Source organism: Dermacentor albipictus, chromosome 3, assembly GCF_038994185.2.
Source record: "Dermacentor albipictus isolate Rhodes 1998 colony chromosome 3, USDA_Dalb.pri_finalv2, whole genome shotgun sequence".
NCBI lineage: Eukaryota > Metazoa > Arthropoda > Arachnida > Ixodida > Ixodidae > Dermacentor > Dermacentor albipictus.
Window position 1 is genome coordinate 23,425,373 of NC_091823.1, and position 26,502 is coordinate 23,451,874.

The following is a 26,502-nucleotide window of genomic DNA, read 5'->3' on the forward strand; positions in this document are numbered from 1 at the left end:
GTTGACAAAAAGCCTACTGCGTTGGCTGCGTTGGTGCACCCTTGAGGCCAGGCAGTCACATATCAGGAAATTTTATGTTGGTATGCTGGTACAAAGTTCCTCGCATTTGCAATGTAACACTTTCCAATAGGGTTCAAGCGATCCTTGAGGCAAGGTGTAGAAATATACGCTATGCAATTTATTGGAGCATTGTATTTCCACGTAATCTGTTGCTAGAAAGCTTAATAATGTCTCTTACAGAATTTAACCAAAGGAAAAAAAATCAGGAGTGCCTACCTAAACATTTCATGGCATTGTCTAAAAAACACAAAGTTCGAAATATGTACCATTGTGTGTGGTAGGTTAGGCTGGACCAGTATTTGCCCTGGATGGAAAATACGAGAGCGAATAATATTCAAGCATATCGTGTTCATCTCCCATTCTAGGCTAAAAGTAGGAGTGAAAGATATTGTTATTTTGAACGACTTTGAATCAATAAAAGATGTACTGACCAGAAAAGCTGTTTTGAACCGGACAGACAACTTCATTCTAGATCGATCGGGTGTTAAAGGTGAGTGCATCTTTTACTATTTCCTTTTGCTTCTTTTACTGTGGTCATAGGAACATGCTAATGAACATTAAAAAAATGATGTGAGAAATAAATATCGAGTTAATATGCGTGCAAAAAGGATACGATGATCTTTCACAGCCTTTTAGAGCTTCCTTGCTTTAAAAATCTAATGGAGTACGAGGATTCGGGGGAGCAATGAATAATTTCACACAAATAATCTGAAAAGTCTGGCATCCTTAAATGCATACCCGAAGTTCGGCGCGGAACACGTTCATGGACCGCAGCTTCGACCCTTATATAAACCTATAAATAGCGTCGATAAAATCTAGAGACCCACATATCTAAACTCACGAAGTGTTTCCAGCTTATTCAATTGTTGACGTTGATGTTGATATTGATGTTGAGGTTGAGTCCTTCTCAACATGGCTGCCTTCTTCATGCCGTCCTCGTCGTCCGCGTTCCAACGTTATCGTCCTGTTAAGCCGCCGCCTTCATCTGCACCTCGCGGTTTCTCTGTAGAGCAATAAAGGTCAGTGAGCGGCAGGCGCCAGCCCGGCTTTCAGTCACCAGGGTTCGCATCGGCGACATCGAAAAATTATTACAGGAAAATGGCGTGCTGATAATTTCTATTTATGAAATTGTGCAGTGAGCGAACGCTGTGCGCTGCACAGCTTTTCTTCTGCGCGTTTTCTTTTTCTGTTTATGTGCCTTTGTTTTGTTCCTGCTGGTGCATTATATGCCTGTCGTTCCTTTGCTTTGTACTATTCATTGCTTTTCATCCCCCCCTCCATTTTTTCCTTCTTCGCTTTATATTCCTATTCTTCCTATATTCAATTTCAGTTTCTATTCCTTCCTTCCGAAAAAATAGGCAGACATTCTGCCCCTCTCAGTGGCAGTTGCCAGCCTGCTTCCTCCCTATTTCTCACTCTGTCAATTGTATCTGTGTGTTTTATATACAAACATCTTATTATTTTTTTTATTATTTTTTTATTGAAGTGAATGTTAGGAGAGGTTGGCACCTTTATGGTGGCACCGGCTACTCCTTGTCACTTGGCAAACGAAACAAATTTGCGTAAAAAGGGAGAATAGCGACACAAAATATAACACTCAGTAGAACACTGGATGAATAAAAAATATACGGTCCAACAGTACATGAGTCGCAAAGTTATTCTGTGCATTAGTTCAGTCCACGTACACATATATAAAGTCAGATGTTTTGAACAGCCAAAACACGCAACACATTATTATTATTCGCCATATCGTCTTCTTCTACTCGAAGAAGACAGTAAATAAACGATTAGTTTCTTTCTGTAATTTCAATAGTTCTGACACCTAGAACAGAACGCATGCATTTAATTACATGGTACATGGTGGCCACTATGAAGCTTATAACATTCGAGCGCTTTAATCGGCAGTCGGAGGCAGTGTCGGTGCGGTCACCAAATGTCCGCAAAAGCGCTCCTCCCAAGCTCAACCAGTCTGGCCACGGGGACGCGCGCGCGCTAACCGACCGCGTCGGTGGCGGGCAACGGCTCGGCGACAACGAGGTTGCGGAGAACAGGGACGCGCCCACTACGCACAACGAAATTACCAGGCATTTTTACCTCGCGTGAAGAGTGTCCTCAACCCCTCACCGCAAACTTAATAGGCCTCAAGCTTTTACGCTCAGACTACTACAGACGGACACTATCCTAATCTCAGCACCCTGCACGCAATTTATACCGAGGTATTCCCCAACGACGCTTTCCCCGCATGCGGGGACGTAGCCACGCTGGCGCACATGCCGTGGGAGTGCAAGGCTACGTGTACAATACGCATACTGCCTCAGCTAGCGGGGGAGGCGGCCCTCCGCAGTGAGCTCCTGGCCGACCAACTCTCGGTCGTCCAGCAGGCCCGCGGAGCGGCCGACAGGCTTGGCCTGATGGTCCCGACGCGGAACTCGGCCCCTGCGCGCTAACGTGCGCTTTGCAGGACCTCAATAAAGTTTTGCAACCAACCAATCAAGCTCAGAAGAGCTGGTGTCACGTCCCAGGAGTATCAAAGTCGTTATTTTTTGCATTGTGCTCATGTGGTTAACAATTAAGAGCCGTCGTCAGTTCTCCCTACTTTTGGCTTCTCTTAAATGTTGTGACGCATGTAGAAGATACGTTCTTTTTTTTTTGAAGATGCAGTTCTTTCCTGCCACCCGTGTACTTCGATATAGGTGCACGTTAACGAACCCCAGGTAGTCCAAATTTCCGGAGTTCGCCGCTACGGCATGTCTCAGAATGAGATCGTGGTTTTGGCATGTAAAACCTCATATTCTCTCTAAGTCATTCGTATCACCGGCTCACGCTAAAGCTTCGCGGGCGAGAAATCTTGGACATTTAATTTATTGACGTGGCCACTAACTAACCTTACAAACACTGTCATCGACTAGCGCAGTAAATCAAAAGACTTCTGCGCTCTAGTGCAGAAACATAACATAACTAACTTCGCACTCTTCCTTCACTGCTTGAGCGGAACTTCTTAAATAGGGTGTTTTTTGCCTTTTGCTCCTCACTTTAATTCCGGCTGCAGAGTCGAAACTCGGCAGAACGACGTGCGTAGTGTACTGTGTTCTACTTTAGTCTTTAGATTTGTGCTGTTGCTCTTCCTTTCCTCTCTCCTCCCCTCCTTCCTATCTTCCATTTCTGTGTTGCTGTCACCTCCCTTCAGAAGAGTAGGCAGGCGTCGTGCACCTTCCGGCGGCAGTTGCCAGCCTGCTCGTCGCTTTCCCTTTCCTTTAAACTGTGTATATGTGTATATGTGTTCAAAACAAATAACACTGTGAGGGTGCGGGCTGCTGTTGCCGCCGCTGTTGCTACCGTTGCCGCTGCCGGCGCCTCGCTGATTATAAAACTTAGGGCACTGGGCACCTGCCACTGGGTATATGCCGAAATCGACAACTTCGGTAACTTGATATGTGCACCTGGTCATGTACCTCCGGGTATACGTGTGAACAGACAACTAGCCGGGTAGGTGCAAGTAGGCATGTGACACTGGGTATATGTGAGCATCTTTCAAGTGCCATTCATTCATGTGCCACTGTGCTGGTGCGCTAGACATAGGTTATGGTGAAATAAGGTAACAACCAAGCACATATCGACAAGCAGAACAAGTACAGAAGTCGTGAACAGAAAATTGAAGAAGTCAGCTGCAAAGGAGGAGAGAACACGGCATCAAAAGCAACCGAGTATTGAGAAAGAATAGAAGTGCACAGAATGTGACCATAGTGTGCATTGAGCAAAGAGCGTTGAGCTGCAGAGAAGTGAACAAGATCTTGGCCATTAAACATTTGAAGATCAAACCCGGCTACACATAAGAAAGTTACCAACAGAAGCAACCAAGTGGGGAGAAAGAAGTCAAGTAATCTTTGCACCAGTAACGGAAAACCAAACCGAACGAAGCGCAACCAGAACGTTCATTAAATCAGAAGCACTCAACTACATAAAAAATGAAGAAGGAGAAGTGAAGACTTGCTGTGAACATCAAACTTCGCTTATAATCGATTTCCACATATGCAGGGGGTCCGCCAATCTTTTAAGAGGCTCGAAATAGTAAATATAATAATATCAATGAGACTGGTCCCCGTAAATTGTGTAGCACTGGGACACTTAAAGGACACATGTTGCTCACAAATTTGGTTATACAATGCATGCAATAACGTTCATTAAGGCGGAACACTCGATAACACACCATAATACAATCGCCCTGAAAGATTATACATTTTCCTAAAGATGCTCGCGATTATTATGACACTGTCCAGCAAGAACTTGATCTTTACTTTTGACAGGGCATCAAATCACGAAACCTTTTGGCTGTTTTGTCCATCCGTTACGATGACGACCGCCACTCTCAAGTCATTGTCGTCAGGCCGCGCCCTCAGCCTTACCTTCACCCTATCCATATGTCCAGCTGTTAATCCCGTAAGCGGCACTGCTATAAGCATGTTCTGCTATATGTACCGCGCATGTTTTTGCATCACCGCTAGTAGCGTCAAGTTATTTTCCCTTACATCCAGAATGGCGACATCGTGCGATTGAGACAAAGTTACATAAACATTTCACTTTATATAACTTGGCAAACAATTTCAAAAATTACAAGCATGTGTAAGTGTGACAATTTTCGATTACAATAATTTTGAAAATGTGCTAGTATAGAAATTGTTGCGAATGGTTATTGCACGTGGCTTTGTTATTGGTTATTGGTTCAATACATTTTCGTCTCAATACATCTAATCTAACTTCGTGCCAACACCTCTGTCGGGCACCCCTTAGGTCACTTCTTTCAACTTAGACGTTTCAGATATTTCTTTTGCTATTATTTTATGTCGATAGAGAATCTTGCTGTCACAAATTCACTTTTCCTGGCGCATGGATATCACGCAGAAAAGTCTCGCTCTCGTTATTCAAGACATTGTCATGTCAGATGTTTTCTGCCTGATCTATCATTATGACGCGGAAGACAATTCCTAAAGTATGTGTTCACGTTAAATTTGTTTTTCAGGCATTGTGACGCTCAACGGCGATGCGTGGCTAGATAATCGCAGATTCTGCCTTCACGTGCTGCGTGATCTCGGTTTTGGGAGAAAATCGATGGAAGAGCACATAAAGGTAACGATTTGTGTTTTTTTTACCCACTCCTTGCCTCGAGGGCTCAGCCGAGGAAAACAGGCACTTTACACAGGCTACGAACAAAGACAGTTCTCACAGAATACATTACAGCGAAACGACCAGCATGCAAGGCGTAAAAAAGGCAGAAACGGCCTGAAGACGACTTAGTAGCAACCCAAGGTAACCTGCTTCAGGTGCGGCATCGACGCACCATGCTTTGAACAAGTGTTTTGAACATCTCTAAAAGCAGCCAGAGAAAGACAAATACAAGCGAGAGCAGAGAACACGGTATACTTGGATGTACAGTGCCTTCAAGGAAGACCTCGAACTGCTGTCGAACTTTCCGCCAGCAAAAGCGAAAATAATCACATTCTTTTGTTTCTATCTCCGCCCCCCCCCCAAAAAAAAAGAAAGATAAATGCCCAAGTATGATAAAGATTTACTCGTATTCATTCGTTCTGCGTGCAAAAAAATAGAAAAACTAAAATGTGAGCTTTTCAAGTTCAGATTTTGTAAACAAAATGAAACGCTATGCCCTATTCAGTTTCTAATCGCAAGCTCTTTGTCATTCTTCCTGCACCGGTGGAAAGTAGAACGAGGCAAAGCGTACAAAACAAGTCCACACATAGACGACTCAGCCTATGCGTTCTCTACCGCGCTCTCTACTATCTTATAGGCTCTGTTTGCCCTCGAACCAACCGCAGGAACTTCTGCACACTTCAGCAGCTCTGCCGACGTGTCTTACATGTTGAAAATTAGCCTTTATAATATCGCTGTCTAAGGTTCACTTGAATAAAAGCAATATATCTGATTTCACAATTTTCATTAAACGCGAGGTCAAATTCGTCTCTCCCATTCATATACAAGCTGTGCAAAGCACGAGTGTTCTCAATAAGTATTACATGAACCGATGTCAATGAATTCACTTCATGCATAAAAGAAAATGTGAAATTCTAGCAACCTTTAGCCACAGATTATATTGATTGGTTTTTTTTCGTAGAATATGCTCAATATTGCTATATCGAAAGAAACGATAAGCTGCACAACTTTGCACCACGAATAGATGACTGTTCCGTAGGGCACATTCATTAGGGCGCATAAAACAGCAAAATTTGAAACAAAATTAGGTTTCGATTTTCATGGAATCATTATTTCTTTACACCAGCTTTAAAAAAGTCTCACTTAAATATTTATCATGCATTTAGTGATCATGCACTTGTGTAATGGATCAATTTTGCCTGCTGTATATACATCCGCTTATACGCTGCTTCCTTAATCCTAGCACCTGCTTTTACCCGGGGGATTTATTGTAAATTAAACTCACTGATTTTCCTGAATGTATTTGTTGTTCACTACTTTCTGCAAAAAAGAATTTGAGGGCCTGAGTAAGATATCATTTGCCAGCAGTTACAAATACACAGCGTGCTTTCTTTGTTTGTTTTCTTTTTACATATGCTACGAATTGCACTGAAATCAGTTTAGCATTCGGTAGTCAAATAAGAGTATTTCTTCTTTTGCATCTTATAAGCAGGAGGACCTCGGCTAAAGCTTCTGAAACGAACGTGCACAAAGTGGCCTCGTTACCTATATGAAATACACATAAGAAATATGTATGTAAATATGTAAATATAATATGTACGACTCCACATTCCGTGTAGGGCAATGTATACGTACGGACAACGCCCAGCTTTTTCTCCCCGTCTGTCTGAGCAGAGTAGCAGACCAGACAACTCGTATTACCACAGGCTCTATGTTTTCCAAAAAAGGTTCTCATCTCTCCCTGGGGAAAACGCTCTGCTTGTACGTGAACATCAGTTTGCTAACTGTGGCAACGGTGCATTTTAAGTATCGCATACTGAGCTTTGTGCGTAATGTATGCGTAGAGAGATCAAGAGACTTGCCTACAAGGCGCGAGGTTACATTTACGAGATAGCTCGTTTTCTCTCGCCTTGCTTGTCGCCTCGTGCTCTTGAAGCTCCTTCAACCATAGGCAGCTCGTTCTGGATACATTTCCTGACCTCTGCACCTAATGTAATCAGGAATGTTCAAATGTTTTAATTTTATTTATGTATTCCTTTATTCTTATGTTCGTACCATTATACTACAGCAGCAATTGGCGGTATTGGCCGACATGTCAACATCTCGTTAAGAGACGTTTAACAAGAGAGCGGCTATTAAACTTATATTTTAATACCTTAATTTCTTTTAATTTCATTTTCCTCAAGGCGCCTTTCTGCCAAATAAGATGTATGAGGCTTCGCTATAGGAGTCATTTCCCCGATAATTATTTTTATAAGGAATCTCACTGCTCATTGAAGCATAAATATGGCATAGTCCCGTTATCCCGTGCGCTAATGTCGCAGCTAGGTAGTGCCACATTAGATAATAAAGGGCATTATTTTAAAGCATTACTATCTGTTTCCTTCTTACCCACTACCTTAGGATGAAGTTCAGTACCTTGCTGACAAAATACTGGAGCTACACGGCTCACCAGTGGACATCCGCAAATACTTGGTCCCGAGCATGTCCAACAACATCACATCACTGGTCTTCGGCAGACGTTACCCATTCGAAGACCACAGGCGCAAGTTCCTGGATGAGCGCCTGAAAGAGGCGTTGAGGATCATCGGATCCGGAAGCCTTTTCACATTCCTTCCTTCCTGGGCATTTTTTATCTTTTCAGTGCTTCCTTTCACTAACGTAGCCAAAATCAAGGAAGTGCTTGAAGAAATGTTCGAGTACGTCTCGTAAGTACAATCAAACTAATGGGGTTTCACTTAATTTTTAATTTCTGTCGAAAAAAATTAACTAATAAGTTACGTTTTTAAGTTATAAATATTCAACAACAATGTTATGCAATTATAGTATCGCTCATTTTCAGCGAGGAGGTTAAGCAGCATGAAAGTAGCCTCGACGAAAACAGTAATCGAGATTTTATTGACGGATATATCAAAAAGATGAAGGAGAATGAAGATAACCCACACTCAAGCTTTAAAAGTGAGTATACTGCCGATAAAAATAGAAAAAATAGAGCGGAACCAGCAATCTAATGTCCGCAAGCCTTATGACAAAATGCAGCATTTTTTTTTTACATGGGGTCTATCAACAGAGTATATACCGCGCATTGGGTGCACGTTAAAGAAGCCCAGATGGTCAAAGTTACTCCGGTGCCCCGCCTCCCTGTCAAACAACAAAACGGCGCGAGTGCACAGCCAGGCTTAAGCTGCGGTTTTTGTTCATGCGCCGTGCTTCTCACGAGCTTTGAACTGAATCGTAGAGCTACAAGCCTTCTCAAATCCGTCACCCAATCTTTGCGACTATGTGTATAGCTCTGGTAGCTCCTCGCATCCCCATTTGACTACGAATTAAATGTGTTGCGAATAACAACAACAACAACAACAACAACAACAACAATAATAATAATAATTATTATTATTATTATTATTATTATTATTATTATTATTATTATTATTATTATTATTATTATTATTATTATTATTATTATTATTATTATTATTATTATAAGGAAACGTAGTGTTTTCTATCTTAAATTAAGACTGACACTGTTGTCGCAGTGCGCATCAATCGAAATGTTGAGCGCCCCATGCAAAACACATGCAAAACTTTACGCATACATGTTAGCTTCACTTTTTATTGGCGCTGCGAGTTTTAGGCACCTGGAACGAGACGGATCCTACCTATACGCAGTGAAATCTCAAGTCACATCCTTCCGCGTGCTGAAATTTTACGGATTTTCCTCGGGTTGCGCCTTTTGCACTCAATGATATTTACTTTTATTATTATATGTTAGCTTTTGCATAACTGTGATAGGCCAAAGCAAACGAACTGAGTTGATCTACAGTCGTGTGCAGAAGCCTGGAGACCACAAATGTGGACAACAAGAAAAGTAATTCTTCGCAGGAAGGCTGAAAGGAAGTGGTACAACCCACGTTCGGTTCTTTTACCAATGTAATGCACTGAGAGAATACCACGTTGCACGGTTATGCTAGAAGAAATTTAAAAAAAAACATTTGCAGAACTCATGGTTTCTGTACAATTTTGCTGCCGTCAGTACTATCTCGTTACAGTACCTTTCTGTTGCTGCACTGAAAATTGCTTCCTATGTATACCTCTTAGTGGGAAACCTGCTTGGAAATGTCCTGAACTTTTTCGGAGCTGGTTCGAACACTGTCCAGCTATCGATACAATGGCACCTCCTCAACTGCGCCGACAATGTGGACTCGGTGCAGCGCAACATTCAGAACGAGATCGACAGTGTGGTCGGGCATGAGAGAGCGCCCTGCTGGGAAGATCACAACAAGATGCACTTCACGATGGCCACCATCTGGGAAATGTATCGATGGCGCACTATCGCGCCACTCAGCATACCGAGAGAGTAAGTGTGCTCTAGGTTGGAATGTTCAACAGTGAAGCATTTTATGACCGTGCATTCCACAATAAAGTGGCTATAAGATGTGAAGCAAGACTCCCGTACTCGCTCGCGCATATTTGGCTCACCGTGTACTTTTGGTTATAGGTGCACGCGAATTACATTGTGGTGTTATGAGAATTTTCATGATGGTCGCAGCTTCTGTTTCGTTCGGACTATAATTCTAAGGTCAAACATTTTTATACATTTACCTTTTGTCTTGTACAACGCTAAACAAAGTTATTGTGTGTTATAAGCTAAGAACTCGCAGCTGTTTATAAAAAGTTGACCAAAAGTCATATTCTCTAACGATTCTTTTCCTTCGATTATATGCATGCATTTATCGTCATCGGCTCCGGTGAGTGTCCGATTCCGGCTACAGCAGGAACAGATCTCCAACTGACAAAATGGCGAAGAGCAAAAAGTATCAAAAATGAAAAAAAGAACCTCTTCAAAATACCATCTTTAGAAATCTATAATAAAACTATCTGTTCCATTTTGTCACTTTTCTTGTCCTTCCTGATTCACTCAGACAAATATTAGCAACTCGATGCGACGCCCATGACAAGAAGAGAAAAAAAAAAAGCAGAGTTCATTGCTGCAAAAGACGGCCCCAATCCTCAGGTTGCTAGTTAGCAGAGCGCTGTTTTTCCGCATAATGGAGAGAGCGACTGCAGGGAAGGTATTTCTGCAGTGATCAACCTGTGATTATAACTTATTTCACATTGCCAAGACACACAAAAAAAGAAACGCGCAGAGAGTAAGAATGCATGGAGTAACACTTTTCTGTGTACTAAACATATATCGCTTCGATACCTGACAAAATGAATAATAAGTATGCGTGGCACTCCTGACTTTTCGTGCTTTCGTTTGTGCCGCATTTGTGTTATCCCGGAAATATTTATAACCTGTTAACACGCTGTTCTTAGGTGCTTTTTGCACCAGAGAAAGAACGCCGGCTGGTGGCGTACGTCCTCAAGTGAAAGCTAAAAACTCACTGTCACTTTTTAAATACATTCGATTAGCGGAGAAAGACTCTCATCAGGCGGCCAGTGCATCAGTTTGAATAAAAAATTTAATCTAACACAAAGATTTCAATTTCATGACTCTCAAAGCAGATGTTCGACGTGAACCGAAATGCAGTGTTCATGGAAGCCCTGATACGCATATATTTTTCAGGGCGGCTGAGGACGTGGAATACAAGGATTACTTCATTCCTAAGGGAACTGTGATCCTTCCCAACCTTTCGGCCGTTCACTTGGATCCCGTGATTTGGGAAAGACCGGAGATGTTCGACCCACACCGCTTCTTGAACAAAGACGGTTCCGGTCTGATAGCCAAGCCAGATCAGCTCATTCCTTTCTCCATTGGTAAACTGAATCACTGAATACCTAGCTGCTTTCACGACCAACGCTAGCTGCCTTTTCGGCTCATAATCTAGTTCACCATAATGTCGCACTGATGTAGAAGCGTGATGATCTGAATGCAGGTATCCTTATCGTTTGTGTTCCTTCGCACCTAAGCTCCACATTACCATTCGAGGGCGCCAGAGTTTGGCCACATATAGCTCCCGATACAAAGCGGCAATATTTTTAGACGGGGTATAGAAGTTGAAGCTATCTCTGAATCTATAAGCCAGAGGTGTACTCCAGTTCTCTTAAGCCGTCTCCTGTTTTGCGATTCAGCTTAATCTTTACTGTGACGTAGAAAAGATGTTTGCTTGCATACCTAAGCTTACAGCTGGAACATGAAACGGTGTCTATACTGACATCTCTTTCACAAATCACTGAAAGTGCGTTCCTGCCGCACCTTTGATCTTCATGCCAAAATAAAGATTAAAGGAACTCAAGAATACGCGCTGCATGTTCGACAGACACGCCCAGTGATTCCGTTCCCCAGAAGCGACTGAACCTTCATAATACACACGTGGTCTAATAACAAGCCGGTGAAAACAGTCGGACTCGGCCCGCGCGATCGTTCTGAAGAGTTGGGCCTCGCGCATCAGCAGGACACACACACATAACGCGCATATTACCATGACTAAGACTTGAAGATCCAAGCATATGGCATATAAGTATTGGTACATTCAGGGTTCACCTGTTCTGCTGTGCATATTACGTATTGCCGCTGTCTCCAAATTGCCCGTGACCTGTCTGTATACCGTCGTGTGCAAAAGTAACGTGCCATTGCTCTGGTCTCAGCGAACATGTTTGCTTAACCTGCAAATATGCTATTGTTGTTTGAGTTGAGAATGTTCTTTGGGCGTATGAATACGCCTTAAACAACAATTATCGTCAACTATTCCGTCAACTGCTGACCGATCATGATTTTAGAAATGTTGGCGAGCCTGTTACTATGGCGTTTCACATGTTTTAACTATACGCGACTTGTATATGAACATGTAATATTTCATCACGTTCTTGTGAATTGTGCAACGTGATCGTGCCACCCTTGCCATACTTTCTGTTCTTTCGCTTTCCTTTATTTATTTATTTTTTTGCTGAGGCCCATTTCAATCTTCATCATTTACATGGGAGGTCATCTGCTATCTCCTCGTTCTCCAATTCGCAGGAAGAAGGATGTGTCCCGGAGAGACTCTGGCCACTGTAGAAATCTTCCTCTACCTGACAACGCTCCTGCAAAAGTTCACCGTGAGGCCCGCGGATGGGAAAAGAGTTGATTTGGAACCAGCTGCGGTTGCATTAAACACGCCCGCCCCGCAACAGCTGAAGTTTGTATGCCGCGAGTAGAGTCCCAGAAGCTTTTCAACACAGGATTGTTGCGTGTCCTTAAGTTGCGGAATAATAAAATGTTATATATATTGCAATTCATTTTATTACCTCACCACGTTTTCTTTTTCTTCACATTTATTGCGCGATATAAAACGTGTGGTAAACTCACGGTGACAAAGCATCCCACTGAAGAATCCCAAGGTTCTGAAAGAAAGTGGGAATTTTGGCGACTTTTTTTCTAGTTTACTTGTTCTGGGCACCAGAAGACGAATGAACGGTCATAATTTGCTCAATAAAATTAAGCGAATTAAGGCATGAAAGTTGAGTTGGTATCATTTTGCGAAACATTTAAGATATACGTTATTTAATCTAACCAGCTGATGTAATATATTTATGTTAATGGATTGTTTGCTGCAGCTCCTTCTTTTTAATTCTCTATGAGCCATCACCTATTATGTTACAATATATAGGATCCGACCTAATAACTATTTTGTTATTAAGTTCGAGATGTCTTGCACAGTTTCGTAAGATATCGGTTCAAACAAACATTCACAGGTGCGTACGAAGTGACCTAATGTCGTGAAAATGAATGCTTCAATCATGTGACGATCCCCAGCGGTGAAGAAACATGGCTGCTTCATCCTCCTTTTTCCTATCCTGGCTTTCATGTTTTACCACTGATTTCATTTAATTTCTTTCACCTCGTTGCTAATTTATAGGTAAGCTGAAAAGCGTGACTTCCGCCAATTATAGCAGCTTGCGCATTGACGGCATTCTCCAGGCGCAGCATATTTCTCTGCTGTAAAATCGGAGAAGTGGCTGAGAGTATAACTAGCAATGCTAGTCTACACATCGTACTTTTCTGGTGCTCTTAAAGCCGTTATGGTGTGACGGCTTCATGTGCCTTTTGCCAATGTAATGCTCGCATACTTGTCGCAACAAACATCACGTATGAAACAAAATTCCTGCAGAAACCAGCTCAGGATGACTATCTACATTAATATAATTAGCATTAAAGCAATGGAGGTGCACGCCATATTGTCACCGCCGAAACGTGTCATGTAGGAGGCGTGAGCTGCAACCGGGATCCTCTATCACTTTTCAGATGCCTCAATGCCACGTCTCTTCGTTCAGCGTGGAGATGCTGCCACTGTTGCCGCCATCCTGAGTCAAACTCGAAGGGCTGCGCCATGGCGCGCGCGTCCCGATTGTAGCTGTTTGCGCGCGCACAACGTTAAAATTTCGTGGACTACTAAATTTTAGCACTTATGCGCGCATCAAAAGCTTGCGTTTATGTGCCCAAAAAGACTAAAAACATAGCACGGAGCTCTTAAAAGGTTATCCACCAAATAAATGTCACAGTGCAGAGCAGTCACAGTAACTCAACCAACAGGCATAAAAATTGAAGTAAGGTAATTCATGCCAGTAACTACTTGGAGAACATAATTATGCTATCTTATCCTGCCATATTAGGTACAATTCGAAACTTCCATTACCTTAAAACACAACCTTGTTCCGTTGTAGCACTATTATTATTATTATTTGTTTCGAACACATATACACAGTCAACAGGAAAGGGAAAGCGAGGTGCAGGCTGGCAACTGCCACCGGAAGGGGCACAACGCCTGCCTACTCTACTGAAGCGAGGTGGCAGCAACCAGAAATAGAAGATGGGAAGGAGGGGAGGAGAGAGGAAAGGAAGAGCAACAGGACAAATCTAAAGACTAAAGTAGAACACAGCACAGATCACACACTGTAGGGCCGGTCACTGATAGTCACGCACTAGAAATACACCCAGCTGACATAGTAAAGGAAAGGCCACCAGACGAGCCATCCATGTTAAATTGCACTCAGGACTATTTTCTTGTCATTCTTTATTTATCAAGGCTGTTGAAAAAGAAAATTTTGGTTGCATTTACAAACTCTGTGAAATGTATTACGCATTCATTATTTCAACTCCTACTAGAGTTATCACAGAAAATTATTTTTTTTATTGTTCACGCAGACTTTTCATCACACAGAGGTATACATACTGTTCAGTCATATATGGAGCATGTTTTAAAAAAAGCTACAAATTCGAAATGCCGTTTCATGCAGCCATTTGCATTAGGCGACCAACTCCAAACTCTCTGCGCATTTTTTTTTCACAACTTAATTGTCTCAATATGTTTTAATAGGCTGTTATTGCAATCTCATGCAGCTTGAGCATGTAGGGAAGCGCACTGCTGCAAGCTGTATTGCCAACAAGCTACAGCATTCAGTACAAGTGCAGCATAATGAGAATTGGACTAGATCAATCAAATCAATATTTATTTTATATCCAAGGGAGAAAGAGGGAGTCGAGCAAAAGCTGCTTAGGAACAGCTTGTCAACACCTCGTCCCCTTATGTCCAGTTCGAAGGCATATAACAACTAAAGAGCAAAAAAAAACCCATACCTGCCGGCAGCAAGTGCTGCGTTCGTACATATGGCACAAATAAATAACGTGCGGGATTTAGCAGGTAGAATCATAAGGGACGCTTAGTAAAAAGAAAGGGAAGAAAGAACACAGCAGAGCAAAAAATGCAAGAGAAGAACAAGCACAAAACACATGTATAAAAATCTGCGGTTACAAAAATAAAAAAAGAAACAAGAAAAAAAAGTTATCACTGTGGTAGCACCTCATTCTCAGATTACAATACATATTTAAGATTGACTTGCCATCCCGGCCCAGCGAAAGTGGATGCCTAGCGAAGCTGTCGAATACCACCACTACAACTGCTGAGGGGTTTATGCAATGCTTTATTGATTTAGCGTAATGTTGGCAATGGGAATTCAGAGTAATGATAGTAATGAAAATTTTCACAGCAAGCCGCCTCCCATAGCGGTGCTGCAACAACATTGAAATTAGTTGCTAGGCTGGTTCTTTTATATACGAATGGACGTAACTCCCGACGTCGCAAGATGCCGTTGGTGTGGCAGCTTCCTAAACGTCCGAGTTCACATCAAGACACCTCGGCCTCACTGCACTAAAGGTATCCGTTTTTTATACAGTCGTCTTCCCCAGGCGACTCGACTAGGGAATCTGAAGACTATCACGGCCAATGCCCATCGCCGACTTAGTTGCAACACCCCGCCCCTGATATCGAATCGTTCCGCAGCAGTCCTGCCTCCGAGGGTGTGTAATATGTGACCGGACAGCAACCTGGGAATCCAAGGTCGGCGCCGTTCTTCGGTTGCATTTAACGTTGGCCTTTTTCATCATTAGCTCAGGCTGTCAGGTAGTGGTGGGGGGTGCCTTTTGTGGACCCGTCAGCAATAGGTGTCAACAGTGCGTTAACTTCTGGGTAATCGCTGATGGATAGGTAGGGCTGCCTCGTGGCACACGTCTTAGTAATGCCCTTGGCCGTGTTGAGACGTAACACCATGTAATTGCTACTGCAATAAAACTGTACTGAGGCAGAAACGTTGAAAATGCTGTCGACAAACACTAGATGAGTTTAACTTATTTTTGGATTACCAGGAATACAGTGAGGCGACCACGCCCAGGATAAGCCTGTTGGCTTGTGAAGAACGTGTTGCCGAGGCGCCCACGCTATTAACTGCAATGGTGGCGCATACGTAATCTCCTAAGGCCGTATAACGAGTTCTCATCATGGGCGCAAAGCCGTAATATTTCGGAGATCTGGGTTTCTGTGCCATATTGTACACAATTCAAATGTCGTCCTCGATATTTACTTAAAATTACACTTTTGCGACGTGATTGGAATGCCTGCACAGCTTACATTATAATTATATACTGCATGGTTTTGTATGTATATATGTACAACCATATACAAAAGAAACACGAGAATGGAATATAGGGAATAATCGTATTGCCTCTGTGTATGCCGCGTATATTACACACTGCGGGAGAATAAAATAGAATAGCTTATTTATTTCGGCACAAATAACTATACACCCACCGTGGTTGCTCAGTGGCTATGGTGTTGGGCTGCTGAGCGCGAGGTCGCGGGATCGAATCCCGGCCACGGTGGCCGCATTTCAATGGGGCGAAATGCGAAATCACCCGTGTACTTAGATTTAGGTGCTTGCTGAGCACGAGGTCGCGGGATCGAATCCCGGCCACGGCGGCCGCATTTCGATGGGGGCGAAATGCGAAAACACCCGTGTGCTTAGATTTAGGTGCACGTTAAAGAACCCCAGGTGGTCAAAATTTCCGGAGTCCTCCACTACGGCGTGCCTCATAATCAGAAAGTGGTTTTGGCACGTAAAACCCCAAATATTATTAGATTTAGGTGCACGTTAAAGAACCCCAGGGAGTCGAAATTTGCGGAGTCCTCCACTACGGCGCGCCTCATAATCAGTGGTTTTGGCACGTAAAACCCCAGAACTATATATATATACTAGCAAACTCCAGTCCGCATAAGGCTTGTAGCTTGCGTGCGTGACTGGGCAGTCTCGGCTCATAAGCGCCTAACTTTCTTAAAATGGAAGTCGTATGTAAAAAAAATGACAGCCATTCCACTCTGTGAAGCCGGAATGGCAGCGAAATCTGACGACAGTCACAACTCTCAAACGAAAAGCACAGTGCTTTCGCTGCCATTCCATCTTCACAGAGTGAAATGGTTGTCATTTTTGCGTTGCGAGCTGTGGGGTTGTCACTCGTGCTCTTTTGACAAAGGAACGACAACATAGTAGTGCACAATCAGAAGGGCATTTATTGCATCTTCATAGACTACGGCCTGCTAGTGAGGAAGCACGACTCACCCCGACCGGATAGCGAGCGAATATGTTCGCCCCATGCTGGACACCAACGCGTGATCATTCGCGCGTATCGCCATGCGAACGGTGGCGCGTTCGAACTGTCGTATTCGTCCATTCCGGTATAGGCCTCGCGAGACGGTTTTGCAGAAGCATGGATCGGCGCACGCGCGGAGCGTCCGCGCCGATCGCCGGCCCGCAGCCAAAGAAGAAAACTCTACGCTCTGTCACGCCCAACCAACCCCCCGTTAGGTGGCGCTAGCAACGCCACATTTGCCCCCTTTCTCGTAATGCGCTGCAGCCCGACCAACCGTTGCCGGCACCAAGCCACGCGGAGAAGCCGGATTACAGGAGACGCGAAACATGCGGGGAAAACAACATATTAGGGAACGCGTGAGAGTCGAGCAACCCCACAGAGTCTGGCTTCGCTGCTCGTTCGGAGGTGCCCGGGCTCGCGATTGTCGTTTTTGTTCAGCGTAGCAGGAGCGTTCTTCGTCGGTGGTCGTTTCGCGCCGACACTCGCGTTTACACTCGCGTTTCTGTTCCCTGCGGCGCTCCTCGTACGCATGTTGTTCTTCGGGTGTACGAACTATACTTATCCGCCATATCGATAATGCAGCTGTTGAATGGCTCACACCCCGTTATTCAATGGCTCATACCCCAGTAGACACGACCTCCCAATTACGGCGACAGAAGAGAATTCTACGCTGGAATGATGAGCGGCAACGGTGCCAGCTGTAGAAGACGACAACGCTCCCGCCATTGCTGATGATGAAAGTTTTTGCACAACGGAGCCAGATGTGGAATAAGACGATTACGAACGCGCGAGCAGTGCCACTAGCGTGTTTGAGCGGTTGGCGCCGAGAATTTTGAACTCCTTTTTGAAAATTTTACAAAAAACTCTATTTTCAGAAGCATCTGCTCTTACTCGTGTGCCTGGGACCTCTTGGTCCCACATGTGACACGAAAATTCGAGGGCACGTTACAGGTTCCCGAGCCCACAGGGGTATGTGCCATTGAGCTTGACGCTACCTGCACTATCAGCAGGATCGGCCCATGATTTTTTCTGTTGCCGGGCGCCGGAAGAACTACGGGAGGCTAGTAAAATACAGCTTTCGCTGTAAAAAAAAAGAAAAAAGAGAAAGTACGTGGTGAGATAAGTTGTGCTATGGAAGCTTGCTAAGCCAGGCGAGTTGGTGTGATTGCATCATGCGTCATCAATTATAGACCTGCTCGTTCGATTTCCAGCTTGAACACGCTTTATTTTGTTGGTTTATCGTGCTCTCAACTAGTTAAACATAGAAATTGAACAACAGTACATCCAGTTAGCTATTTTGAACATTTTCGTCCTAACTGCAATTATCTGGCATGTTGTTATGGGTTAAAAATTCTCACATTTTATCAAACGATATATGACAACTATGGATTTCGTCAGTAGATTTAGTGGTTATTGCATTCAGCTCCAGAACACAGAATGCCCATTCGACTCCCAGACATGCGTGGCCACATTCCTAAGCTGCTTGACTGAAAAGACACTAGTGTGCACGTTTATAGCTTAGTTTAGGTTCATGTTAAGGAACCTCTAATGGTCGAAACTAATCAGCTGTATATGACTACTATATTATTCGTAGACCAATCCTAGTTTTGTAGCGTACGACTCATTCATTATTACTGATGAAATAATCAAATGGCATTTCAACCAACCATGCGGCTGAATACATTGTAACAAACAGGCCACATTTCATCACAAAAGAGAGGATGTTCTGATAGCATCAGCGATATCACACAATAGGTGTATTGTTTCGGTGACAGTCGCTCCCGATTGCTCAGAGTGATATTTCTGCAGTCGTTCTCACCGAAAGTATACAAAAGAACGCTGTAAAGTCTTATCAGCGCTTGCATCACGAGTTGAGGAACATACAAACATGTACTTGCGTGACATTCAGGATAAAGCACAGCCAGTGATGAAATAAAGTTCGAGCTTTTCAACAGACCATGAGCGGCAGCTGCTCTGATAAAGAGGCCAGAATCTGAACGTGAGAGAAAGAGTGTCAAACACGGTGCCATGTCGGTAACCTGTCAGTGCAGTGACTCTTGGTACAGATTCAGGGTGGAGCTGCAAGCCCGAACACGCCTAAGTAAGCGACTAGAGGCGTTATCAAGGAGAAGTGCTCATTGTTGCAAAACACTCCGTCAAGTGTTTTTTTACTCGGCGGTTGTGCGTAAAAGGACTGTGCACGGAGCGAAGGCAGACTCCTAGACTGTCGTGCGGCTAGCGGTGAGAAGGCAGGCTGTCCACGCGAACCTGCGTATTTCCGCTTCGATTCGTTGACCTTTCCTCCCGCCTCTATTCTTGAGCGAACTGCCTTCAACATTTTCGCAAGCTGTCAAGCTACCACTCGAACTGACCGCCTCCAATGGATTCCCTTCGTCAGGTTGCATCAAATATTCAGGTAAATATTTTTCGCTTGTGTACAAGTAAAACAACAGCGTTACTGCGTCACCGGCGACCACTACAGTGCGTTGTCTATGCCCGGAAAATCTAATGAAGTTAGGAAGCTTATGCTACGCCAAATGTGAGTGACGGCCATGGGGGTATGGTTGGTAACGGCTACAGCATGAAACTCGTAAAGTTATATGCTTAGCATCTGAAAGTGCTGGCAATGTGATTTGCAGCGCTTTGTGACGCGTTTATTTTATTGGTCAGAGTGATTTCTGTCCCACATCTACATAGTACACAGCGATAAAGTGTTTTTCGGTGTGTATCAAGCGCGATACTTGGAAATGAGGTCACTTAACGCGTTCCTCTTGGCTCAACCGTACTTGAAATAGGGGGTTCCATCAATAAATGCCGATGTCTCAGGTTATCTCATCACATAATAAGAATGCTTCCTGTATTAAGGACCGACACATCTTGGTGGAAGCGGATAAGCCACACTTGACATATGCCTAATTAAAACAAAGACGGCAATGTAATTTCTTCAGTCGAACTCTTAGTGATGCTCTTTCCGGAACGATGTATTGGTGCATATTTTTGCCTAAAATTTAGCGCGAGAAGAACGATCTAAACATAGACATAAACACATTCGGCTGCTTCTCGCAATGCCTGTCTGGGTGTGCGCTTATACTGTATTGATTACGCTGAATTGTTTGAAATAGGGCAGATATTTCTTACAGGATTAAGTTACTGACCGAGTAGACTTCGTTGTATCTGTAACTTGATTTATGAAGAACGCTGTTATCTGTTTCAGTAGTTGAGCTTACGTGATCCAATGCCCCGGCATAAATATTCGATACAGCGTTCGCAGGTTAAGCCGTATACATTCTTTTCGAGAGCACGTTATTATAGCTTTGACGAACGTGCGTATATGTGCGCTTCCCACCAATTAGAATATTATCTGACGCATCTTTAGGGCACAGGTCACGGTTGCTCAATTGAATTCCTTCTGTATTTTAAGCATGGCCAATTCACAAAACGTGCTGCCATGACTAGCTTCCAGCTTCCTTTCCCAAGGTTTACAGCTAAAGACATTCATGTGACATTGTTGTATGCGTGCCTATAAGCCTGTTTTCTCGTTTGACAAAAGACCATTCTTAAAAAAAGGGTATCGCATTTCACGTGCCCAAACCACGATCTGAGGCACGCCCTTTTGGGGACTCAGAATTAATTTTGGCCCCCTGGACTTTTTTAACGAGTACCTAAATCTAAGTACACGAGCCTTTCCGCATACCGTCGCCAATGGAATCGCGCAGCCACGGCCGGGATCAAATGCGTCACCTCGAAATCAGCAGAGCAATGCCGTAGCCAGTGAGCTATGACCTCATGTCATAACTATTAGTGAAAACTACGCATGCAGCAACACGTTCCAAGCATGGCGCGGATATTTCGGATGTAGTCACGATGGGTACCAAAAGATAGAATTCATTCGCCACCCCGGCCCTACCATGGTGGATGTCCAGCGAAGCTGTTGAACACCACCACTACAACTGCTGAGGGGGGTATGCAATGATCTGTTACTTTAGGGCAATGGTAGTAATGAAAATTTAGAGCAATGGTAATTTTGACAACACCTCGCCGGCCATAGCGGTGCTGCAACAACAATGAAATCCAAAGCAATGAAAAGCCAGATACGTTACTCCCCCCCTCCCAGGCTGCCGTCGCCGCGGCGGTTTCTACAACAGTATTGTACACCGGGAAACGTATGCGGGGAGCGATATGTGCTTTGCCTTGTTATCAGGAGCGCCTTACGAATTATGTAGTTCGGATGCTTGTTCTGTGCTTGTTCTGTATTCAGGCGCATCATGTTCTGCATGTTGTACGCGTGATTCCAAAGAATGTATACACTGTCACTTCACACAGCTGAGTGCTTGAAGCCTATGCCTTAAGAAAGTACGAACTAATGCTCGTGCACCTGCACTGCCGCCGGAATCGGCCCACATTTCTGCTAACGGACGCGCACACGAAAGATGCCGACCGACTAGAGCCTAACAACTTCGCTGTATATGTGTTTCCCACAGGATGAATCACTTCAGTTTTGCGATTATAATATATCAAGCTATCTGTTGAATGTTTAGCAATAAAAGTTACAAAACTCAATCGCGGTTTTATCCTCATCGCAATTTTTTATGTCTTCCGTTACTAGTACTGTATTGCCGCGTAAATCACCGATGGTCTCTGTTACACAGCCTTTATGATTTTCACTACTTAAAGACGTGTATTACTTCCCTTTTAGTGGTTTGGTTCACAAAAAAGAACAAGTGGACTTCAATAAAATGAGTGTCATTTCTATCAGCTCACACATTTTCTCTCTTGTGTTACTGTCTTTAAATGTTCAAATGCAGTGTGTTCTCAAACCACCTTCACTACAACTTTTTTTTCTTGTTTCTGTGAGGCCTGAAAATATGACAAGCGAAATAGTCACTGGCCTTCCTTTTTTTCATTTCAGGAGGCTTCAGGAGATGCCACTCGACTCATTTTAACTTTCGCACTCTCATTTGTTTTGTTGATTGCGAGCGTACTTTGGTTGCGCATTGGCAGAACACCTAAAGGCAGCAAACTACCCCCAGGACCACCCGGATTTCCACTTATTGGCCACATACCGCTGCGTACAAACATAATTGTCCTGAAAAATCTCAAAGAATGGACGAAAATGTACGGTCCCGTCTTTCGGTGAGCATCCCAGTAACGACAAATGAAGGCAATTTCTCTTTGTTTTTCTTCGTGATAACGCAGTGATAACGCAGTGCTTCGTGATAAGCAGTGTAATTAGTATTTGAAAATAAATCCATTGGTGTTGCACGCCAAACTACGATCCGATTACGAGGCACGCCGTAGTGAGGCAAGGGACTCCGTCCTCTTTAACGTGCACCTAAACCTAAGTACACGAGCGTGTCTTGCACTTCGTCCCCTTCGAAACGTGATCGCCGATGCCGGTACCAAACCCGCAAGCTCGAGCTTAGCAGAGCAACGACATAGCCACTAGGCTACCGTAGCGGGATATAATTAAACACACTGCGCTTTTCAATAAAGAGCATTCTCTCTCTCTCTCTCTCTCTCTCTCTATGTGAACATTAACTTACAAACATACCTTCAGCGGGATACGCCTATAGACAGTTAGCAACCGTAACAGTCATTTGACGGTGGCTTTACTCTTGTATAGCCTTTAATCGGCTTTTCTTTTTGTTCACATGGAAGCTTAGTTGCGTATTTTGCGGTGTGTTTACCATATTTCTTATTTACCTATTTGTAACTTTTCATATAGAATCTTATCTAAGCCCTCAATCACCTTATAGTGATAACTTCAAGATAGTGAAAATACTTCCGAATTAAATAAAACAGTTCGTAACCCACGAAGCACGATGCCTGCTATAATGTGCTTTGTAATTAACTTTTGAATGTGTTTTCCTCGAATGTATCTATTTTCTAAATCAGACTTTCTGATGCTCACGTACGGCGCTAAGGTTTTTTGCGTTTATCGGCACCCGCCTTTTCTTACTTTTAGGATAAAAATTGGCTTCAGAAATGTTGTCGTCCTGAATGATTTCGAATCCATAAAGGAGGCACTTTCCATGAAGGAATTGTTGGACCGATCGGGGACTCTCGTCATCGACCAAGTGGGCTTTAAAGGTGGACCCATAAACGCTTCTTTCAACTCCTGTGTCAAAATAAATAGTACACAATATTTTGCGATTTTTCTCGTGCAAGGTTATGCACAGCGAAAGCTGAACGCTGGCCTAAGCAAACTTTGGAGAACCCATTTTTAATATTAAATACGTAAGCGGTATTCAAGAAACAAGCAACACAAGATTTGTCCTGTTCACTGTACAGTTGGAAAGTTCACACGTATAGCTTCGGACTTTGATATGTTAACTTCGTCTTCAACAACTTCTCAAGCATGTAGCCTTTCTTTGTACATGTGGGGAGCAAATTGTCATAAAACGGATGTTTACTTAAGGCGTACTGTTTTTTTTTTATTTATGAATACTGCGATCTTGTACACAAGATCATAGCAGGTGGGAAACATTGTGTGAGATACAGAATTACAGACACAAAGAAAACAAAATTGCACACAGAGATTCAACAAGAGAATACAGCGACAAGGTCAATTAACAGCAATCAATTCAAATGCTCTTGAAATGAATGTAATGATGTCTGTCTGACAATATCATCCGTGAGGTTATTCCAATCTGTGATGGTCCTTGGAAAAAAGGAATATTTAAAACAATTAACTCGCGGATTTAATGGTGTTATAGAAAGAGAATGGCGATTCCTAGTTTGGTACCCCGAGGAATAGGTTAGGATATTGGAGGTGTCAACTTTGAGATTATTAATAATTAATTGATAGAAAAACTTTAAGCGACATATGCGATTTCTGTTAGGAATAGAGGGTAAACCGCTTTTCTTGAGGAGGTCACTGACTGATGCTCGCCCGTATGTGTTATATATAAACCTTACTGCTTTCTTTTGGATTCTTTCAAGTTAATTTATGTTTACCTTTGTAAAAGGGTCCCAGATAATTACCGCATATTCTAAGATTGGTCTAATAATAGTGTTGTAGGCAAGGAGGCGTGTACCAGGGGTTGCTAGCTTGAGCGAGCGTCGTAAGAAAAAAAGCTTTCGGAGAGCGTTTGCTGAAACATAGTCGACATGCCTGGTCCAAGAAAGGTTATCAGAGATCCATAGACCTAGATACTTATATTCTGTGACTTCGTGAAGAAAATTATTATTAGCAGTGTAGTAATATAGAAGAGGGAGCTTTTTAAGTGTTATTCTCATAAATACGGTTTTTTGTAAACTAAAGCAATTAAATGCGGTTACCCTGGACTATGACAGGGCCCGTCAGAAATCCCACATTATGTTTAGATATGTGTTTGTCAACTGCAGGTCATTTGAAGGCATTGACGATCTTGCGACCTTAATACTGTGTTTAGCTCCTCCTCACCATAATCTTTCTCGCAGTGCAAAATAAGCAATATGATGAGCACATCATTCAACCATAAAATGCATGCAGGTAATCATCATATACTATCACGACGTAATGACATCTGTTTCCTTATTTCTTGGTCATAAACCGCATTCGGAAGTGGCAGAAATATAATGCCAGTATCTCATTAAAAAATACGCTGATGATATCCTAGAAATTACAGCTTATCTATGTGGTGATGGACCATAGAATCTATAGAAGCTGATTTCTGTGCCTTTTGCTGCTGTGCAAGGTGGACCAGAAATGAGTGAACATTACTTCAGCACTGTCCAATTTTCCCTGGTTCTAGTTGTATCGTGCTAATTGAAGGGCGTATGCAATAATAATAATTCATTTTAGATAACAGTTATTGTCCGGAGTGAAAGTGATATGCGCTCCTAACGCGAAACACCAGTAGACCCGTTCGCTCTTTCAAACAAATTTTCCATGTATTCAATCTTACAGGTGGTGTCATGTCACTGAATGGCCAAGCATGGCAAGACAACCGGCGTTTTTGTCTCCACGTGCTGCGTGATCTCGGATTCGGGAAGACCTCCATGGAAGAGAGACTCAAGGTAAAAGCTTTCATTAAGCGGCGGCGTGTAGCCTTAACCGTAGTCTTACACTACCGCACACGCATAAACCCGCGCGTGCGTGCGTGCGTGCGTGCGTGCGTGCGTGCGTGCGTGCGTGCGTGCGTGCGTGCGTGCGTGCGTGCGTATACTGGAGGGTGGAATTTGTCTATTAAACAACGTGCTGACTATGACGCAATCGTTAATAAAGGGAAAATCAGACATCCATACGTTCGTAGCAATTGCTACAAAGGAAACCCATACGGGCTCCTCGAAAGAAAAGCCTCGCAGTTGAAGAAAACTGCGAGAACGTTCTCCAAATGCGAGGCTTTCCTTTCGAGGAACCGGCATGAGTTTCCTTTGTAGCAATTGCTACGAACGGGTGAATGTCTGATTTTCCCTTTATTAATTACTTCTCTCCACCTTGCGGGTTTCCGCAGAACTATTATGTCTATGACACAATCGATGTGGGTAAAGAAAAGGCGTAAATATGGCTGATCCGCCGGAAACGATAACTCTTACGTAACCGACAGCACACGGGTGCGGTAAATGTCGTTATAAACTATCAAAGTGTCGATAACATTATGAGAATAATTTTAGCAAGATATCCTAAACGATTACTCCTAAACAACATTGTTACGGTGGTGGGGATGGTGGTGGCGGTAGACTCTAGCAGTGAGCGGGCCTAGCATTGCGATCGACGCCTGAAAGTGTTCCGCCTCAGCGGGTATTTCACCACACGTCAAGTAAGCCAGCGCCTCTCATAGGCATGCAAGACGTCGTGAAGCATCCGCGTGAGCTCTAATGGACATTACCCCAGGTGGTAAAAATTTGCGAAGTCCTCCACTACGGCGTGCCTCATAATCAGAAAGTGGTTTTGACACGTAAAACCCTATAATTTTTTTAATGGGCGTCTTCTTGTAAACGCAAGGAGTTGCAGGGATGCATGCGCAAAGCGTTTCTCGTGTAGGTTCTTAAGCCATGCGTTCTTTTCGTCATAATCAATACAGCTTGGAGACGACCACGGAAAGGGCTTGATGATTCTTGTCTCGTTGAATAAGGTACACAGCGGAGACTCGTTAGGCTCCTTCTTAAGTATAGCCATAATGGAGTGTATGCACGCCCGGTGCATATTCAATGTAGTAGTGATGCTTCCTCCTGACGAAACCAATTGGTTACACATGCCGCATATGCCAAAGTCTAAAGCTACCGAAAGATAGCAAGGATATCTCTTTTTGGATTGGAGGATACTGACACGTGTGCTTCTTTATCTTTCTCCGGTGACCACTGTTCACAGGCTAACGAATGTTAAACATTATCGCTCGGCGCAGGATGCGCCTGCGTGTATTGGAAGTTTGTCGAATGCTATTGATCTTTCT

At 43.5% G+C, this 26,502-nt stretch overlaps 1 protein-coding gene and 1 long non-coding RNA gene across 2 annotated transcripts in view; one reads left to right on the plus strand and one right to left on the minus strand.

Annotated features, from left to right (window-relative positions):
• The window catches only part of LOC135903894 (uncharacterized), a 224,876-nt gene that overhangs the window by 25,709 nt on the left and 172,665 nt on the right, over window positions 1–26,502 (minus strand). The gene's annotated exons all lie outside the window — the stretch shown is intronic.
• Window positions 1–26,502, plus strand: part of LOC135903909 (uncharacterized) — a 38,798-nt gene that overhangs the window by 5,587 nt on the left and 6,709 nt on the right. Inside the window, exons 3-13 of the mRNA XM_070534861.1 lie at window positions 426–550; window positions 5,078–5,184; window positions 7,627–7,931; window positions 8,066–8,181; window positions 9,322–9,580; window positions 10,793–10,983; window positions 12,185–12,359; window positions 18,001–18,094; window positions 22,035–22,258; window positions 23,091–23,215; window positions 25,017–25,126. Of these exons, the coding sequence (XP_070390962.1) occupies window positions 426–550; window positions 5,078–5,184; window positions 7,627–7,931; window positions 8,066–8,181; window positions 9,322–9,580; window positions 10,793–10,983; window positions 12,185–12,359; window positions 18,001–18,094; window positions 22,035–22,258; window positions 23,091–23,215; window positions 25,017–25,126 (1,831 nt within the window). The remainder of the gene's footprint in view (window positions 1–425; window positions 551–5,077; window positions 5,185–7,626; window positions 7,932–8,065; window positions 8,182–9,321; window positions 9,581–10,792; window positions 10,984–12,184; window positions 12,360–18,000; window positions 18,095–22,034; window positions 22,259–23,090; window positions 23,216–25,016; window positions 25,127–26,502) is intronic.